The sequence below is a fragment of the Myripristis murdjan genome, chromosome 19 (assembly GCF_902150065.1).
Source record: "Myripristis murdjan chromosome 19, fMyrMur1.1, whole genome shotgun sequence".
Classification (NCBI taxonomy): domain Eukaryota; kingdom Metazoa; phylum Chordata; class Actinopteri; order Holocentriformes; family Holocentridae; genus Myripristis; species Myripristis murdjan.
In genome coordinates, this window is record NC_043998.1 from 26,301,938 (window position 1) to 26,321,937 (window position 20,000).

General features: G+C 48.6%; 2 protein-coding genes across 2 annotated transcripts in view; one reads left to right on the plus strand and one right to left on the minus strand.

Moving 5' to 3' along the window:
• Positions 1 to 327: 327 nt before the first annotated feature.
• On the plus strand, positions 328 to 12,884 carry LOC115378270 (monocarboxylate transporter 9-like). The gene is made up of 11 exons (XM_030078460.1): positions 328 to 410; positions 1,814 to 2,003; positions 2,547 to 2,745; positions 3,828 to 4,082; positions 5,855 to 5,998; positions 6,179 to 6,274; positions 6,390 to 6,756; positions 7,496 to 7,575; positions 8,511 to 8,733; positions 10,889 to 11,061; positions 12,475 to 12,884. Exons 1-11 carry the CDS (start codon positions 328 to 330, stop codon positions 12,690 to 12,692), a joined length of 2,028 nt encoding a protein of 675 aa, XP_029934320.1. The 3' UTR covers positions 12,693 to 12,884.
• Positions 12,885 to 16,626: 3,742 nt separating this feature from the next.
• Positions 16,627 to 20,000, minus strand: part of bbs1 (Bardet-Biedl syndrome 1) — a 10,492-nt gene continuing 7,118 nt past the window's right edge. Inside the window, 4 exon segments of the mRNA XM_030078000.1 lie at positions 16,627 to 18,105; positions 18,108 to 18,548; positions 19,376 to 19,496; positions 19,788 to 19,894. Of these exon segments, the coding sequence (XP_029933860.1) occupies positions 17,716 to 18,105; positions 18,108 to 18,548; positions 19,376 to 19,496; positions 19,788 to 19,894 (1,059 nt within the window). The 3' untranslated portion in view covers positions 16,627 to 17,715.

Consider the following 20,000-nt stretch of genomic DNA (forward strand, 5'->3'; position numbering starts at 1 on the left):
TGGTGCTCTAGTGAGCAGACAGCTGATCAGTGATCAGTCCCTGGGCCACTGATGACTTTTTTTTTTGCTTTGAGGGTTTCAGTGCTGCAGCCGGATGTCATGTTATCAACATCAGAGGCTAAATCAGAGACCACAATGCACTAAAACAATTTTAAAGAACACACAAAAAACACTTAAACACTTAAAAACACTTAAAAACACTGAAGCAGAGCACCTGCAGTTTTTTTTTTTTTTTTTTTTGCACCGCCCAAATTGATTAAAAGGGAAAGAAGACACAAAAAAGGAACGTTTTTAATATGCAGCTAAAAAATTTTTTACCTGATAGAAATGGCCACACACAGGATCCCCTCCAGGCTGCCACCTGGTGGAGAAAAAGAGAAAGTGCAGTGCAGCCTGTGTCTCTGCCACAGGTCACATTTAAATCTGCAGCTTCACTTTGGAAGAAAAACAAAACATGCAGATGCCAAAGACAGAAATGTGTGTGTAGCAGGTTCACATGGAGCTGTGTGTGTGTGTGTGTGTGTGTGTGTGTGTGTGTGTGTGTGTGTGTGTGAGCAGTTTAAAGTACAGAAACACACATGGTTTTCACAGCGCGACGTCACAGTTGCATCACAGTTTGTCTCTGCTCTGCTGTGACCTCTGACCTCTGCTGACATCATCCTGCTCACAAAACAACAAACCCTCAGCACACACACACACACATAACCACATGTTGTGTGAACCGTAATGTTTAACCCAGACTGTGACAGGCTCTCCTTGCCAAATGCTTACACCTCAGTCTGAGTCCTGTGACGCTGGACTTTCAGAGGCAGATCCTGCTGATGTCAGCACGGCATGCTGGGAGGTTAAACATCGCTGCAAAGTTCAGCTAAATTTTGCCAAGTTAAAAAAGTGTCATGTCTGTTTCCAGCAGGTCCCTTGACCTCTGACCTCCAGCTGTGTGAATGAAAATGGGTTCTCTCCCCTTTGCAGACACGCCCACCTTCTGCTAATCCCATGCAGTTTGGGCCCCAAAGCCTGCAGTCCACATGTGTTCTTGTGGCCTGTTGTAAAATGGTGTGTGTGTGCAGACTGGGGCCTAAACAGTCTTGGAGCTGCATCAGTTGGCTTTGACTGGAAAGCTGAGACTCTTGTGAATTCAATGAGCCACATTTGATTCCTGTGTGATGATGTTGGCCCCCATAGCAGCCATTTCACTGCAGGCAGAGACTTTTGTCACACTGGACGTCGCTGGAGAAAATGACCTCTAGTGACCTCTAGGAGAATCACAGCCTCATCAAACTTTACACACACAGACTAGAGAGCGAGGCCGTTCAGAGGAGCTCTGCTTCTCCTGCTGGACTGACAGTGAGGGCCAGTTTCTGACACATTAACACAACACAACACTCAACATCAACAAGGAAACACATGGCTTCACTCCAGTTCAATTCACTTCCCCACAAAAATAACAAAACAAAAAATTAAAGAAAAAATCGTTTTTCAAGTTTTTTTTAATGTAAATTTGTGACTTTATAATCTCAATACTTTTATGTTGCTTTCTAATAAATCTGTGTTTTTTTCCTCATAAATTTACCACCTTAATCTCAGAGTTAATCTCAACTTTAACGTTTCTACAGAAAACAGTAACATCCAAGAAAACCTGGTTCTAACTACAACATTATGACACCAGAACACGTGGGAGCAGATTCACATCTGTGTCACGCAGTCCAGCAGCAGATCCGGATCCAGCTGGATTCTGCTCAGCTCGCTCCCACTGAACAGTCTGACGACCAGCTGACCTTTAAGGATCATGTGACCTCCTGAACAACATCAGGAGGATCAGGCCACACCTCAGGCCTCTGCAGGTGATCCAGCAGGTGGCGCTGCGTCTGGTCTGCAACCAGCCCCAAAGAGCTCACGTCGCTCCGCCGCTCATATCCCTCCGCCGGCTCCCAGCTGCTGCTCGCATCAAACTCAAGGCCTGGACCCAGACCTGTCCTGCCCACCTGGACTCCCCCCTCCAGGTGTGCGCTCCCTCCCGGCCTCCTCGCTCCGCCGGGCAGCGCCGCCTGGAGCCTCCAGAACAACGAGGCCCTGGTCCAGCAGCCGGACTCCTCTGTGGCTCCTCGACCTGCAGAGTCTCTCTCAGGCTGAACCGCAGCTCTCCTGACGGACTGCGGTCATCATGTCTGTCCTCAGCAGACCTCCGCTTGTTGATGTAGAAAAACCTCATATTTCACTATTTCACAGTCACTTTGGGTAAAAGTGTCTAATGTGAAGTGTTATTGTAACTTTAACCCAAGAAAAAAAAAATAGACTTGCAATTAAAAAAAAAAAAAGTGGATACAAGCAAAGTGTCACTCTTTAACTTTTAGAGAAAAAACTTAAATCTTCACTGGGGTCGCGGTGACCTCAGCAGAACACACACACACACACACACACACACACACACACACACACACACACACACACACAGACAAAGAGAGGACACGCGCATCAGTCGGACCAGCGGGAACAGCTTCAAACCGGTTCTCTGTGTCCGTGCGTCTCGAGCTGTATAAAAGCAGCTGTTTCCTGCCGGCGCTCGCTCACACGGAGACGAGAGCGCGCCCGAAGAGCGTCACCGCCGTGGAAGCTTCACCGCCCGGGACTGCTGCGAGGATGACGGCGGTGATGAAGAGGATGGAGACAGTTTAACTGCTTCCCGCGAGGAGGGTCCGAGGGTTTGGGAGGCGCGCAGCGGCCGGTACCGTCCCGTCCCGCCAGGTGCCAGGTGAGTCAGCTCAGCTCAGGTTTTGTGCGCGTGCGCCGTCAGAGAGCAGGCGCGAGGCTTTTTCTGCTGCTTTTTAAATATGAAGCTGCGTGTCCAGGTGTGCTGATGTGAGCGAGCATCAGGTGTGGTGGAGAAACGCGTAAAGCGCTGCTCCTGTGCGCGTCCCCGCCCCGGGCGCATGGGAACAGCAGCCCGTCTCAGTTTATCTGGGGCCGCCGGGGTCCACCGGTTTATCTGGGGCTCCTTATCACACTCGTTTCCTGCTGACCAGTGGACCAACACACACACACACACACACACACACACACACACACACACACACACACACAGCGAGCACACCGGGCTGATGGGACTGTGTTGTGTTTTGGTGCAACATCGGACACTGCACTTAAAAAAACAAACAAACTTACGAATATGTGATTCTCCATGAGTGCACATGGAAGCGGCGTGGAGACCCTCGGGGTGAAAAGCGGGTGCGAACAAACGGAGTTTCTGACGCTCAAATTAAATCTGTGTTGTTTTGTGATTTGGTGACTTTGGCCCCGTCATCTCCGGGCACGCGGACGAGCCGCGGCGCTAAGCTGAGCGTCTCCACATGTGCACACAGTTTGATCTCCACACCGTTTAACTCGCGCCCCCAGCCCCCCACCCACGCGACAATAATAAAGTTTGGGGAGCGCGCGCTATCGTTTCCACAGATGCGCTAGTTGGAGCGGCAAATGCGCGCCCTCGTGGTTACCATAGTGCTCGGCTGCGCGCACAGACGCACCATCCCCCGTTAGTTCAGCTGCTGTTTCCCTGCGGGGGATCTGCAGCCCAGAGGTGTTTTACAAGGAGAGCCTCTGCTGTGACACACACACACACACACACACACACACACACACAGGTCAGACCCAGGTGGACTGTGGGAAAGCCTTCGCTGTCCTGCTTTGTTGCGGTAAAGTTGGTAAAGACAGTCAACCCCCCTCCGCCTCCTTGTTTTTACTTTGCATTCTGTTTCTTCTTCTCTCCTTCCTCCGCTCACTCTCTTTGTCCTCACATTCCTCCCACCCTCCCCCTCCCCCTCTGACCGCAGCGGGCCGGGGCTCTCTCCCTCTCCAGGTCATGTCGCTCCGGGCTCCGAGCGAGGCGGCGCCCCCGCCCCCGCGGCCGCTGGATGGCGGCTGGGGCTGGGCCGTGGTGGCGGCCGGCTTCACGGCCATGCTGCTGGTGTACGGCTCGCCCCAGTCGGTGGGCGTCCTCTACCCCGAGTGGCTGCTGGTCTACCAGGAGGGCAAGAGCCGGACGGCCTGGGTGGGCTCCGTGGTGTCCGGGGTGGGCATGCTGATCGGTGAGTCATCGATTCATTGGTTTAGTTCAGATGAAACCTCATTATTATTTTTACTAACGCCACTATAGTCGAGCTGACATGTGGATGTTTTAACTGACTTTCTGACTCATTATTTCACATCAGTTTGTATCCAACTAATCAAGGAGGAAATTGCATGATGGGTCATGAAAATAACACATAATGTAGAATTACATCAAGCAGAACAAACACACAGCGGACAGGTTTTACCTCCCAGAATAAAGAAAGAATAGGAAACATGTTTTATACAGAGCGTTTCAAACTCCACACTAAAGACAGCAGAACATACAATACATGTGTGTGTGTTTGTCATACAAACAAACACACACACACACACACACACACACACACACACACAGCGCCCTCTGTCTCTGTTGTTGTTGTTGTTGTTGTTGTTGTTTTTGGAGGAGCAGAAATACTTATAAATACTAATAAATAGGGGAGAGTGGGGTAATTTGTGCCAAGGGGCAAGTAGTGCCACCCCTGTTATCTAGAAAACCATAGAAGAAGTTGGTCATGTGACCACATATTTTTGAAGAGGCATCCATTTCACTCATCCTGCAAAGAAGGGAGACACATGGCTTGAGAGGTAAGCACATTTAAGTTCAAAAAACATTTTTTTGCCCTCCAAAGTAAAATTTCTATGATCAAGGTTTTTTGATTGCTGTGTTTGAGCAATTATAGAAAACTTTGAAAACAGTTCACACAGGTTTTAGTACTTTAGTAAGCTACACCATGAGTCTATACAGTTAGCATGATGTTAGCCCAAAACAGCTGGGGGATGCATTTTTTTCAAAATGGTTGGCTTGGGGTAATCTGTGCCAAAGGGCCTTGGGGTAATTTGTGCCAGTAGCACAACTTGTGATTATATACTATATATTACTTTATTGTATTTTATTGTTATTGTACATTGTCTTCTTACCTTTGATCACTAAAACTATTCAGATTCAGATGAAGATGATTTGCAGGTGCTCATTTTGGAAGTTTTATTTTGTTCTGGGTGTGTGTTCATGTGGCGCTAGGCCTTGTTATAGAAAAGTGGCCTGTGATCTTGTTAAAATAATAAATAAATGCTAAATAAATAATTTTGTATTGAATTTGTTTTGCTTTTATATAGCATTATCATTTGTGAGATTAAAATGATCTGTTTTACTTCAATTATCAATGGCACAATTTACCCCAGTGTATTCTCTCTAATGGCACAATTTACCCCAGTGTATTCTCTCTAATGGCACAATTTACCCCACACTGGGGGCAAGTTGTGCCACAAAACCACTTTTTTTTCGAAAGCTATATTTCTCAAACAGTTTATATAAGATCCAAAGTGATTGTTCCCAGGGAGGCACAACATCCTAAACTATATGTGCATATTTTAGTTGGAGGCATTACTGTAATCCCCTCGCTTTAAAGGCACTTTAAGTAAAAATTGGCACTACTTACCCCACTCTCCCCTAATAGTGTAGATGTGCCCTCGGCCTCAGCAGCTCCAGGCGGCGCTGTGGGACGGGTTTCCGCTCTGATGCTGTTTATCAGGTGAACAGAGTTACTGTTACTGCGGCGGCTCCGTAGCGCCCCCTGAGGGCCGTCTGAGGAACACGCCCCAGAGGACGGACAGGGTCAGAGCAGACACGTCCCAGCTGCCTCGGCCGTGCTCACACAGCCGGAGTCTGGTTCTGTTCTCAGGCTCCAGGTGGCCTCACCTGTCAAATGTTAACACACACACACTCACAACCCCCCCAACCCCCCACCCCCAGGTCCCGTCTGCAGCGCCTGTGTGGTGAACTTCGGCGCTCGTCCAGCCACCGTCTTCAGCGGCGTCATGGTGTCCGGCGGCCTGATGCTCAGCGCCTTCGCCCCCAACATCCCCTTCCTCATCTTCTCCTACAGCATCGTGGTCGGTAAGAAACACACACACACACACACACACACACACACACACACACTGGACCACATAGACTCTTTGCTGACACGAAGAGAGAATAAAAAACAGCCAGTGAGTTAACTCAGTGGTTTCTCTACTCTCTCTCTCTACGGTGTGTGTGTGTGTGTGTGTGTGTGTGTGTGTGTGTGTGTGTCAGGTATTGGAGCTGGTCTGCTGTACGCCTCCGTTATCACCATCACCTGCCTGTACTTTGATAAGAGGCGAGGCCTGGCGCTGGGCATCGTCATCACAGGTAGGGCCGCCGCCGCGTCACCCCACCTGTCACTTCCTGTCTCTTGCTGTCACTTCCTGTCTCGGCTGATTGGTCTGATTGGCTCGTTCCGCTGTCACTCCGCGTGTGATCGCAGGCTCCAGCGTGGGCGGGTTCGTGTACGCCACCCTGCAGACGGTGCTGGTGGACTGGTACGGCCTGGAGGGCTGCCTGCTCGTCATCGGCGCGCTGGCGCTCAACATCGTGGCGTGCGCCGGCCCCATGCGACCCCTGGCCCCGCCCAAGTACTACCTCAAACAGCGCGCCGCCATGTTGGAGCAGAGGCGTGACCCCTCCAAAGAGTCCAAAGAGAAAGAGCCGATCAAGCCGGCCAATGAGAAGCCTCCGTCGCACGAGCTGCAGATCGCCGTGGAGACCAGGGAGCCGCTGGCCGGCAGGAGCGGCGTGTTCGGCTGCTCCGCCCTCATCCGGCTGATCAAGAGCAAGCTGAGGGGTTACTCCAGGTCAGCGTCTCACACACACACACACACACACACACACACACACACACACATTATTAGTCTCTTATTCCTTATTTAGGATGGTTCGGTACGAAGTTAGCGCTGCCAAAACAGTAAGCAGACTTCTCCCAAGAGCCGACAAGTTCAGCAGGAATCTGTCCCTGATCAGCTGTTGAGTGTCAGCTGAGTGTTTGTTGTTGTTCAGTCGACACACAGACGCTGTCTGATGACGTCATCTCACGGCGCACTCTCCTCTCAATAATCGCAAAGCAAAACTAATGGAAACTGGCATAAATTCGCATTTTCTTTTGTGCATTTTGACAAAATTCGCTCAAAAATTTTGATATATTTTAATGGAAACCCAGCTAATGTAGAATCTGCTGAGTTGATCCGCTGCAGGCCTGGGACACGGCCAACAGGGGGCAGCACAGGAGTGTTTTTCTCCCCCCAGCAGGGGGCAGCACAGGAGTTTTTTTCTCATAAATTTATGACTTTAATGACAGATATTTTGAGGTTTTCTTTTTCTCTCTGAATGTTCCCTCCCCTCCTGCCTGCTGTGGCACTGACACGCCGGGCGATGACTTTTCTTACTTTCTCTCGAAGATTCGGACGTATTTTAGAAGTAAAGCATAAAGTATTTAGGCCACATGATGTGACTTAATCTCATGGATTATGTCACGTGATATTTTCGGGCGTGTGCAGTAATCTGTAATCTGTAATCTGTGTTCTGTGTGCTTGGCAGCGAGCTGTCGGCCACGCTGGCTCTGCTCCGGGACAAAGTGCTCGTGGCTTTCTGCGTCTCCCTCTTCCTCTTCAGCTTCGGTGAGTTCCCCCTGTTCCTCCTCGCTGATAAACATCACACACTCCTCCACACACTCCTCCACACACTCCTCCACACACTCCTCCTCACACTCCTCCACACACTCCTCCACGCTCCTCCACGCTCCTCCACACACTCCTCCACACACTCCTCCACACACTCCTCCTGCATACTCCTCCACACTCCTCCACACACTCCTCCACTCCTCCTCCACACTCCTCCACTCCTCCTCCACACTCCTCCTCACACTCCTCCACACACTCCTCCACACTCCTACTGACACTCCTCCACATTCCTCCACACTCCTCCACACACTCCTCCTCACACACCTCCTCACACTCCTCCGTCCAGCAGAGTGTGTTCCCCCGGCTTTTCCCAGGTGGCCTTAGAAATACAATTTTCTTTTTCTTTTTTCTTTTTGCCAATTTTCAATGTTTTCCCTATTTTTCCTTGAAGTTTTTGTATATATTTTTTTACTTTGTTAATTTGCTATTTTTCAGTGAAATCAGAGAAATTGTCTCTGATTTTATTTTATTTTATTTTATTTATTTATTTTATTTGACAGTGACAGTAGAGATAGACAGGAAAGGCGGGGAGACATCAACATCAACTTTATTGTCTTAACAAGGAAATTAGTTTTTGGCACATTCTGTCCTGTTCAAAATCATTTTACAACACACACACACACACACACACACACACACACACACACACACACAGACACTCCTCTGACCTCCATTCATGTCCAAACCTGATGTTTCCCTGCAGCTCAGGCTCTGATTGGTCAGTGAACTCCTCATTTAAAGTGTTTTCCTGCGTAAACGCTGAAAGCTGATTGGTTCTTGCTGTGGTGGGGTGTGTGTGTGTGTGGGGGGGGGTTGCGGGGGGTGTCGAGGCGGAGGGGGGTGCTGACGTGCCGCTGTGTCCCGTCCCGCAGGCGCCTTCCCCCCCCAGCTCTTCCTGGAGGACCTGGCGCAGAGCGAGGGGCTGGCCGAGGGCGTGGCCGACGTCTCGCTCGTCTCCCTCAACTCCATGGGCAGCTGCGTGGGGAAGCTGGCGCTGGGCGTCATGGTGGACCTGCCCGGCGTCAACAGCGTCTTCCTGTACGCCTCCACCGTCGCCGTGAGCGCGCTGGGCCTGCTGCTCATACCCCTCACCAGGTACGACCCCCTCACCTTCATCTGCATCTTCACCTTCATCTGCACCCTCACCTTCATCTGCATCTTCACCTTTACCTGCATCTTCACCTTTATCTGCATCTTCACCTTCATCTGCATCTTCACCTTTACCTGCATCTTCACCTTTATCTGCATCTTCACCTTCATCTGCATCTTCACCTCTATCTGCATCTTCACCTTTACCTGCATCTTCACCTTTATCTGCATCTTCACCTTCATCTGCATCTTCACCTCTATCTGCATCTTCACCTTTACCTGCATCTTCACCTTTATCTGCATCTTCACCTCTATCTGCATCTTCACCTCTATCTGCATCTTCACCTTTATCTGCATCTTCACCTCTATCTGCATCTTCACCTCTATCTGCATCTTCACCTTTATCTGCACCTTCACCTTCATCTGCATCTTCACCTCTATCTGCATCTTCACCTCTATCTTCACTTTCATCTGCATCTTCACCTCTATCTGCATCTTCACCTTCATCTGCATCTTCACCTGTATCTTCACCTCTATCTGCATCTTCACCTCTATCTGCATCTTCACCTCTATCTGCATCTTCACCTCTATCTGCATCTTCACCTTCATCTGCATCTTCACCTTCATCTGCATCTTCACCTCTATCTGCATCTTCACCTCTATCTTCACCTTCATCTGCATCTTCACCTCTATCTGCATCTTCACCTCTATCTGCATCTTCACCTTCATCTGCATCTTCACCTTCATCTGCATCTTCACCTCTATCTGCATCTTCACCTTTACCTGCATCTTCACCTCTATCTGCATCTTCACCGTTACCTGCATCTTCACCTTTACCTGAATCTTCACCTTCATCTGCATCTTCACCTCTATCTGCATCTTCACCTCTATCTGCATCTTCACCTTCATCTGCATCTTCACCTTCATCTGCATCTTCACCTTTATCTGCATCTTCACCTCTATCTGCATCTTCACCTTCATCTGCATCTTCACCTTCATCTGCACCTTCACCTCTACCTGCATCTTCACCTTCATCTGCATCTTCATCTGCATCTGCATCTTCACCTCTATCTGCATCTTCACCTTCATCTGCATCTGCATCGTCACCTTCATCTGTATCTTCACCTCTATCTGCATCTTCACCTCTATCTGCATCTTCTCCTTCATCTGCATCTTCTCCTTCATCTGCATCTTCACCTCTATCTGCATCTTCACCTCTATCTGCATCTTCACCTCTATCTGCATCTTCACCTTCATCTGCATCTTCACCTTCATCTGCATCTTCACCTCTATCTGCATCTTCACCTTCATCTGCATCTTCACCTCTATCTGCATCTTCACCTTTATCTGCACCTTCACCTTATCTGCATCTTCACCTCTATCTGCATCTTCACCTCTATCTTCACTTTCATCTGCATCTTCACCTCTATCTGCATCTTCACCTTTACCTGCATCTTCACCTCTAGCTGCATCTTCACTTCTATCTGCATCTTCACCTCTATCTGCATCTTCACCTCTATCTGCATCTTCACCTCTATCTTCACTTTCATCTGCATCTTCACCTCTATCTGCATCTTCACCTTCATCTGCATCTTCACCTGTATCTTCACCTCTATCTGCATCTTCACCTCTATCTTCACCTTCATCTGCATCTTCACCTCTATCTGCATCTTCACCTTCATCTGCATCTTCACCTTCATCTGCATCTTCACCTTCATCTGCATCTTCACCTTTATCTGCATCTTCACCTCTATCTGCATCTTCACCTTCATCTGCATCTTCACCTTCATCTGCACCTTCACCTTCACCTGCATCTTCACCTCTATCTGCATCTTCACCTTCATCTGCATCTTCACCTTCATCTGCATCTTCACCTTCATCTGCATCTTCACCTTCATCTGCATCTTCACCTGTATCTGCATCTTCACCTCTATCTGCATCTTCACCTTCACCTGCATCTTCACCTCTATCTGCATCTTCACCTTCCTCTGCATCTTCACCTTCATCTGCATCTTCACCTTCATCTGCATCTTCACCTTTATCTGCATCTTCACCTTCATCTGCATCTTCACTTCTATCTGCATCTTCACCTACGCCACACGAGTTGTTGTGTGTTTGACCTGTTGGGCCCTGAACGCCTCGTGACCGTCTCCCCTCTCAGGACGTACCTGGGCCTGCAGGTGCTGTCGGTGCTGCTGGGCCTCATGTCGGGGAACTGGTCGCTGACGCCGTACGTGGTCTGCCGGCTGGTGGGCGTGGACAAGATGACCGAGGCCTCTGGGATGCTCATGCTGTTCGGGGGCGTGGGCATCATCCTGGGCCCACCTGCCGTAGGTGAGTCTCACAGCGAACCCTCCCATCATCATCATCATCATCATCATCATCATCATCACCATCATCATCACCATCATCTTCCTCATCATGTCTAGTCCAGTAATTTTAGGCCAAAATTGGGGTCAACCTAGGACAAATTGCAGGAGAAGCAAACTCAACTGATTCTGTATCCTCAGTTTGTCCTGAGTGAGGGGAAAAAAGTCCCAAGGAATCCCATTGGTGGAAAGTTTTGAAAATCACCTCTATATGACCACATATTACCAAAAAACACTGTTTTTAACACACAGGGGAAAGGGGTTCAACATTTTACTGTCAGATATCACTATAAAAATTCACAAGATGATTACACACACAAAGACAAGACAAAAAGTCAATTACAAGTTCTTTGAATTATTCTGTTTACACATGCATATCACACATTATCTGATTTGATATGCGCTAATAAGGAATAAATGCCAGAACAGACATTTAAACAGTGAATTAAAAGGTTACTATTTATATAGTAACCTTTTAATTCAAGGTTACTATATGTATATATATAGTAACCTTGAATTAAAAGGAGTACTGTGGTAACCTTTTACTTAAGGAATAGTTTTTTTGTGTGTGGGTGTCTTTTACTATGAGTACTGTAGTTGTTGTTTCTGTCGTTTTTAATGCCTACTGTGTGTGTGTGTGGGTGTGTGGGTGTATACATGTAAGCCTTTTTTTGAGCCTTGTCAAAGGAAAATTTCTGGCACCTTCTGGGTCAGACAATAAATTCTATCTATCTATCTATCTATCTATCTATCTATCTAATTTAATTTAATAACCATTTATTCCAATTAGCGCATGGAATGGAATGGAATCATTCCAATTCCATTTATTCCAATTAGTGCAATCCATTTCTGTATATAATCGCTGTAGTCATGCAGCGAGCTCACTAATGTCTGTAAAAGTGTCACATTGGTATAATGATGATTTCACTGAAAATATAATGTACTACCATTAAATGTATCATAAACACAGGGAATGTATAACAGTAATGATCAATGTGACTCATATTCAGTCATTTTTACTACTTGAACCTTAAAAGGCCAAATCAACCGTTCGGCAGAGGATGTTTTTGAAAAATTATTATGAGCTTGTTATAATTTTTTAGTTACATAATTGTGTCCAGCAGGCAAAAATAATATTCCTGCCTTTGAAAAGTTGAGGAAAAATGTTCCATAAGTGAGGAGGGATTTTGCAGAAATTTTCTTGGCGGGAAGCTCGCTGAAAAGGCATGCTCTTTAAAAAAAAACAGCGCTGGTTTTCATGGTGTCCTCGCCGCTGATCAGCCGGGAGGCGGTGAGGGGGTGGAGCCACGAGCTTTCGTCAGATTCTCTGTGTTTGTGATGTCGTCTGACCGGACGTCCCGTCTCTGTCTCTCCGCAGGCGCCCTCTACGACGCCACGCGCTCCTACAGCCTGGCCTTCTACCTGTGCGCCGCCGGCCTGCTGGCGGGAAGCCTCGTCCTCGCCGGCACCGCCCTGCTGTGTGGGCGCCGCCCCGAGCCCGGCCCCGCCCCAGGCCCCGCCCCCGGCCCCCCGCGCTCGCCCCTCCCTCAGGCCGAGCTCGCCGTCCCCGACGCACAGACCCGAGCCGTCGTCTGAGCGGCTTCCTGTCTGAGCGGCTTCCTGTCTGAGCGGCTTCCTGTCTGGACGGCGGACGTGAAGACGAGACAGTCAGTTTGCACTCGACGCCTGAAGCTTGAAAAGAGAAAACGTCATGAGGGCGCCGCGGCCTTCAGGTTCACCTCATATTTCAGGGGAATTTGACGTCACGATCTTCAAGACGTTATGAAAAAAAACCCCAAAAAAAACAATAACTGCTGTTTCATGATGTGACACTGTTTTTATCGTGTAAATTTAAACCAGCAGCATCGTGATCAGGCTCCATCAGGCTCTAATGTTTTATCTTGTTTTACTGTTTTCCTCCCGACGTGTTTGTTTGTTTGTTTGTTTACTGAGGAAGACGGAGCGCGACCTCGTGCCGATCGATCACGCCGCCGTTTTTTTTTTTTCTTTTTTTTTTTTTGTGCCGACTCTCGGCCCGCAGGTTTACGTTTCCTTTCCGGCGATGAGCCGGGAGGTCTTCTGGGACGCGGCGGCGTGGATTCCACGGCATTTCCTGGACGTGGAGCTCAGCAGCATCAGAGGCCTTTTCTGCCAATCAGAGCGTGAACATTTGGAAATAATTTTTGTATTTTTGTATTTTTTTGCCAGGCTGTGGGCATCGTACTGTACTTGGTGCTCCTGAAGTGTCGGTGATATTTAGCTGGATGATTTTTTTGTTTGTTTTTGACTTTGACAAATATTCCTGTTTTTCTCCAGGGATTACTGACACCAACGGGCCTCTCACTGCTTCTTTTTACGATGAATCTGACAGAACCTGAACGCAGCACTGTCCTCAGCTCAGTGACTGATGGATGACGTGAAAACACACACACACACACACACACACACACTCGTGTCTTGTAGATGTGTGTGTGTGTGTGTGTGTGCAGAGAAGCAGCCGTTTGTTAGATCAAAGCTGTAAAATTTACAAGAAAAAAAATCCAAAAAAATTGAGGAAAAAATTTTTTTTTTCTCATCATTTTTCTTTTTCTTTTTTTTTTTTGAAGGAGTCACATGACTCACGATGCTGAACTGGGATCATAAACGTTTAGCAATATGCTGAGTATTGTGGCAACATGTATTGGGATTTATGACCTTTCTCACCTGCACATCATCATCATCATCATCATCATCACGTCCCAAATAAAAACTCTTTGAACTCGTGTTTTTAGCAGAAACTCAGTTTTCCTTCTGTTCCTGTGGACAGAAGCTCCAAACACACACCAGCAGCTGCTTTAAAAACGTCCTGTAGTGCAGGGGGCGTCCTGTGTGTGTCCTGTGTGTGTGTGACTGTCCTGGAGCTCCTCCTCCTCTTCTTCTTCTCCTGTGTTTGATTTTTCTGTGTTGACCGTCGTCCTGCCTGACGTTCACACACCGGCTCCCACCAGAGACAACGGAGCCGCCGCAGAGACCTCGAACGCATCACTTTGTTTACAGGGCGGGAGAATCTGAGGGAAAAAAACTCTGAATTTTCAAGATTTAAGTTGGAAAATTACAAGAAAAAGTTTGTGACAGAAAGCAGAAGAGGCTGGCATCAGGGCCACGCTGAGGAAAAAAAACAGACTTCGAGATTAAAGTAGTAAATTTATGAGAATAAAGTCGTTCTGTTGTGAGAAAAAAGCCATCATATTACAATAAAAAAAAGTCATAATTTTACAAGAATAAACTCAAAATATTATTAGAATAAAGTTGGGATTTAACGAGAATAAAGTTGAAATATTAGGAGAATAAAGTAATTTTTGTCTCTGATATTTCAGGAGAGATATCAGGGAACCTGGCTTTACTCAACGAGCAAAACCGCTGCTGTTGCTATAGCAACACCAAAATGTGGCCCAGCAGCCACAAAGCAACCCCACGGCTGAAAACTGAAATGCAAGATTTTTTTTAGTAGAGTTATAAAAAAATGGTAATAGTTCCAGATGTAAAGATCAAGTTGAGCGCAGAGCAGTTGGTTGCTAGGCAACGCTGTGTCTGTTTACAGTGGCGTAGGGATATGCTGTGCTGCGGTCGGCCTCAGAACGCAGCGGGTTTTACAGCGGCACGCGACGCGGCTCAGCCAATCACATTTTCTAAGGCGTGTTTGATGATGCAGCTCCGTCCTGTGGCCTTTTACCTTCCAGCTCGTTCAGAAACACGTTTCTGTTCAGTGGCCTGTTATGTGCATTTCTCACTGCTGTGAAAAAGCAGCAGATACCAACTAATTAATTAACTAATTAAATGATCAACAGTGAACTTCATGTTGATGCTGAAGGCCCAGGCCTCCACCATGATGTTCATCTGCCTCATGATTCAGATGAACAGGCCAATAATCACATCCATATCTTATTTATGCTGTTTAACTGGCATCGGAGTAAACTGACAAGCAACTCCACACAGCAACAACGAAGCCTCTGCTAAATGTTTAATGTGTAACATGACATTACCTGACTGTGTGGCTGCACCTGTTTTACTTCCATTCTCAAAAAAATTACAAGTTTAAGTTCTGTAATATTATGAGTTTATTCTCGAAATCTCAAAAAAAAAAAAAAAAAAAATTCTGCTCATTTTGGCCCTAAACCTCCGTGGTATGCAGATCCTCCTCTGACATGGGATTCAGGAACAAGGAGATCCTGCTGATCTGACCCAGAATCAGCAGGTTGTTTTCTTCTGAATCGGCCCAAGTCACAGCAACGTCTCTTCAGAGTCCAGATGCTGAGGAGGAGGTTGGGGTTCTGGACTCAGACCAGCAGGATTTCCTTCAGACTGGATCCAACAGGAGGAGGACAAACTAGTTTTCACTGGTTTTTCTTGTAAATTTGCTGCTTTATCATCACAGAAGTTATTTAAGTTTTTGTTCCTAATAAATTTGTGAGTTTTTCCCCGCACGTCTTTAATCTCAAGGTTTTTTTCTCTGAACACTCTCTCCCCCGGCTCTGTTTTACTGCCTATAGCTGCCTTTTACTGTGTGAACCAGTCCGTGGTCTTGGTGTGTGTGTGTGTGTGTGTGTGTGTGTGTGTGCTCGCTGCTCCCAGAAACACGATTAGATGTGATGTGTTTCTGATATTCAGAGTGAACATTAAAACAAAGTCTGCGACTCCATGCTGCTGTTTGTTACCCGTTTTTATGTTTTGTCACTTTGAGAATAAAAAATAAGCAAAGAAGATGACAGAGTGGCTTTCTGTGTGTGTGTGTGTGTGTGTGTGTGTGTGTGTGCAGGTGTGGAAAGGTGTGCACGTGTGTGTGTGTCCGTGTCCAAGGTGTGGCTGCATTTTTGTTTTAGGTGGAGGCAGCAAATGTCTCAGGACTGCCCAGTGTGTGTGTGTGTGTGTGTGTGCGTGTGTGTGTGTGTGTGTGTGTGTGTGTGCGTGTGTGTGTGTGTGTGCGTGTTTGCGTGCGTGTGTGTGTGTGTGTGTGTGCGTGTGTGTGTGTGTGTGCGTGTGCGTGTGTGTGTGTGCGTGTTTGCGTGCGTGTGTGTGTGTGTGTGTGTGTTTTGCTTGCCTGGGAATCAGCTGACATTTTCAGAGAAGAAAACAAGATCAAAACAAGATACAACAACTCCAACAGAAACCACACTCCCACAGATCTGAACGCGTGTGTGTGTGTGTGTGTGTGTGTGTGTGTGTGTGTGTGTGTGTGTGTGTGTGTGTGTGTGTGTGTGCTGCTATACAGACTGATGGGTAAATTGTTGCTGAGCTGGATCAACCTGGATTCATCCTGTGTGATATTTTCTGCAGAACCATTAAATTATTACAGATAAGCAGACACACACACACACACTGCACACACACACACTGCACACACACACACACAGATACTGAACACTTTAACCCTTTGAAACCCAGAAGCTCACTTGATTTTTTTTTTATTAATTTTTTTTTAGTTTTTTTCTTTCTTTTCTTCATTTTAAATATGACATAATAATTTTAAATAGTTTTCTTGTCATTTCTTTAGTTTTTTCCAAGCTCACATTTTTTAAAACTATGTTTTTTTTTTGTCTTTTTTTTTTTTTTTTTGGTACATAATGTTCTGGTGTTTTCCTCCTGATCAGCGGTGACATCAGACGGCGTGAACGTGGCCTCTCTGAGCGGGACGGCAGGTCTCTGATCAGCGTCCTGTGGCTGGGAGGTCCCGGCAGGTCTCTGATCAGCGTCCTGTGGCTGGGAGGTCCCGGCAGGTCTCTGATCAGCGTCCTGTGGCTGGGAGGTCCCGGCAGGTCTGTGATCAGCGTCCTGTGGCTGGGAGGTCCCGGCAGGTCTCTGATCAGCGTCCTGTGGCTGGGAGGTCCCGGCAGGTCGACACAAATAAAAAGAAGCTCACAGAATCACACTCACGTCTTTACTGGATGCAGCTTCAAGACCAGAAGACAACATTTCTGTCATGAGATTTCACAGCTTCCAACATCCCATAATATGAAGTTCAGTCTCATATCATGATGACGAGCCTCTGAACGCAGCCTCACACAGGAAGTCTGATCTGAAAAAATCCCCTGCATGTTTTTGAAAGAAATCAAATGAATTCAGTTAAACTCTGAACCGTCTGAGGCCGGACCAAACTCCCTGGAACAGATCTGGGATCAGATTCACTTTAAATACAAATAAATAAACAGTAAACATCTGATCCTGGACCAGCAGACACACAAGTCACAACTGTAACTGTAATCTGATTACTGACAATCAAATGGAATCCCTCACATGAGCTCGTTACTGGGAGAAGTAATCAGATTACAGTAACGAGCTCATGTGGGCTGATGGGAACACGAACCCTGACCAGCAGCCAATCAGAGAGGCCGTCCGGTTTCCTGCCAGCGGAGCCCAGATTTCCCACCCTGCCCGGGACCCTCAAACTGTCCACTGAGGGCTGGCCACGCCCACTCTGCAACAGGAAGCGTCGAGGCCGCTCGGGGGCCGCGGGTCGATGATTGCCAGGAATCCCAGCATCCTTTGGGGAAACGCTGTGTGACGTCGCCCGCTGACCTCACGGCGCCCGTTGACCTCACGCCGCCTGCTGACCTCACGGCGCCGGGCGTGGCTCGCCGCCGCCTCAGTTGAGCGCCAGCCCCTCGCTGACGGGCATGTTGATGTGCGCGGTGAGCAGGGGGGCGCTGCGGCCCTCGTGCAGGACGAACACCTTGATGATGTCGGAGATGCCGCGGTCGCTGGTGCACTCCACGAAGGTCTGCACGGGGTAGACGAGGCCGGGCACGAGCAGCGGGATCCTCAGGTAGGGGTTCCTCATGCGGTACAGGTGCTCGTCGTACAGGAAGCTGATGACCAGGTTCATGACGGGCCGGCACGCCGCCGTGTTCTGCACGTTGAGCGTGAGCTTGAAGGAGGGGCCGAGGCCCTGCACCACGGCGTTCATCTTGAGCGGCTCGCTGAGGCTGGAGGAGACGGGCGTCAGGCTGGACTCCAGCGCCTTCACGGTAGGCCGTCGCCGGCCGCCAGCCGCAGGCGGCTCAGGTCCATCTGGAAGGCGCGGTGCATGGCCACGCCGTTCTCGCGCTCGCGCAGCGTCTGGTCCACGTACAGCTTGGTCTTCTTGGGGACGTTGAGGCGGACGCTCTGGGCCAGCGGGGGGCCCGGGGCGTTGTCCCGCTCGTCGAACGTCGCCGTCCTCTTCAGGATCTTCACCATCAGGCCGCCGCCCCTCATGCTCATGATCAGCGTCCCGTCCTCGCGGCCGTAGCGGCCGAAGCAGACGCCGCTCACCACGTCGGGCGTCTTGATGGCGCTGAGCAGGTTCTTGTCGCGGTACAGGTGCACCTCGCAGTTGGCCAGGCCCACCAGCACGGCCTGGAAGCCCCGCGTGGGCAGCTCCATGGCGGCCATGGTGGTGACGGGCGCCGGCAGGCTCGCTCGCCACAGCTTCTTCCCCTGAAACACAACGAGACGCAGAGCCATGACAACACTGACAGCCTCCACAGAGTAAAGCGTGTGACGGCGCCCCCTAGTGTCTGTCAGCACAGGGGCTGTTCTGACTTCACCGACACGGAAAACTACAAACTAAAAAGTGAACAAAATAAAAAGTAGACTTTAGAAAAAACTGAAAACAAACTGAAACTAAAGTAAACTAAACTCAGACTGTGTGTGTGTGTGTGTGTGTGTGTGTGTGTGTGTGTGTGTGTGTGTTCAGTGCAGTCAGAGTGTGTGTGTGTGTGTGTGTGTGTGTGTGTGTGTGTGTGTGTGTTCAGTGCAGTCAGAGTGTGTGTGTGTGTGTGTGTGTGTTCAGTGCAGTCAGAGTGTGTGTGTGTGTGTGTGTGTTCAGTGCAGTCAGAGTGTGTGTGTGTGTGTGTGTGTGTGTGTGTTCAGTGCAGTCAGAGTGTGTGTGTGTGTGTGTGTGTGTTCAGTGCAGTCAGAGTGTGTGTGTGTGTGTGTGTGTGTTCAGTGCAGTCAGAGTGTGTGTGTGTGTGTGTGTGTGTGTGTGTTCAGTGCAGTCAGAGTGTGTGTGTGTGTGTGTGTGTGTGTGTGTGTTCAGTGCAGTCAGAGTGTGTGTGTGTGTGTGTGTGTGTGTGTTCAGTGCAGTCAGAGTGTGTGTGTGTGTGTGTGTGTGTGTTCAGTGCAGTCAGAGTGTGTGTGTGTGTGTGTGTGTGTGTTCAGTGCAGTCAGAGTGTGTCTGGGCGTCTCTGCCTTCACTAAGTGAGGAGTTAATCTGACAAACGGCGTTCAGATTAGACTCAAAGTGCTGACTCAGCGGTGCTCACCTTCTGGGTGAAGCCCTGCAGGCTCTCGTCGGCGCAGCCCACCACCACGTTCTTCCCCTGGCGGACGAGCCCCACCGGGTGGGACGCCAGCTCGATGCAGTACTTGGGCTTCACCGAGTCCCTGAAGGGGACAGACGAGGCAGATTATATTCCCGTCCCGCTGGCCGGACGTCCCACAGCTGGTTTTCATTTTCAGCACATTAACATAATTCTTCCAAACTTGTTTTGTCACAGTTGCTGCGTTTATAAAAGGTGTGTAACGCTCATCTGCATGACACGTTTAGGTGCAGGCACATGCTCTGTAAATCTGAGCTCCAGGTGAGCTCTTGTAAAAAACAGACAGAAGGAGAACTCTACAGGTGTGTGTGTGTGTGTGTGTGTGTGTGTGTGTGTGTGTGTGTGTGTGTGTCACCTGCGCAGGATGTAGATGTTTCCGTTGCGACAGGCGACTGTGATGCGGAACTCCACGTCAAACTGTCCCGTCACGTCCATCATGGTGGGAGCGGCCGGCAGGGACATCTGATCAGACAGATGATCGATCGATAGATTATTGATCCAGGCGCAAACACACACAACACCAGAAATACACTCAGCCCCAATTAGAAATGAATCAGAAATTAGAAAT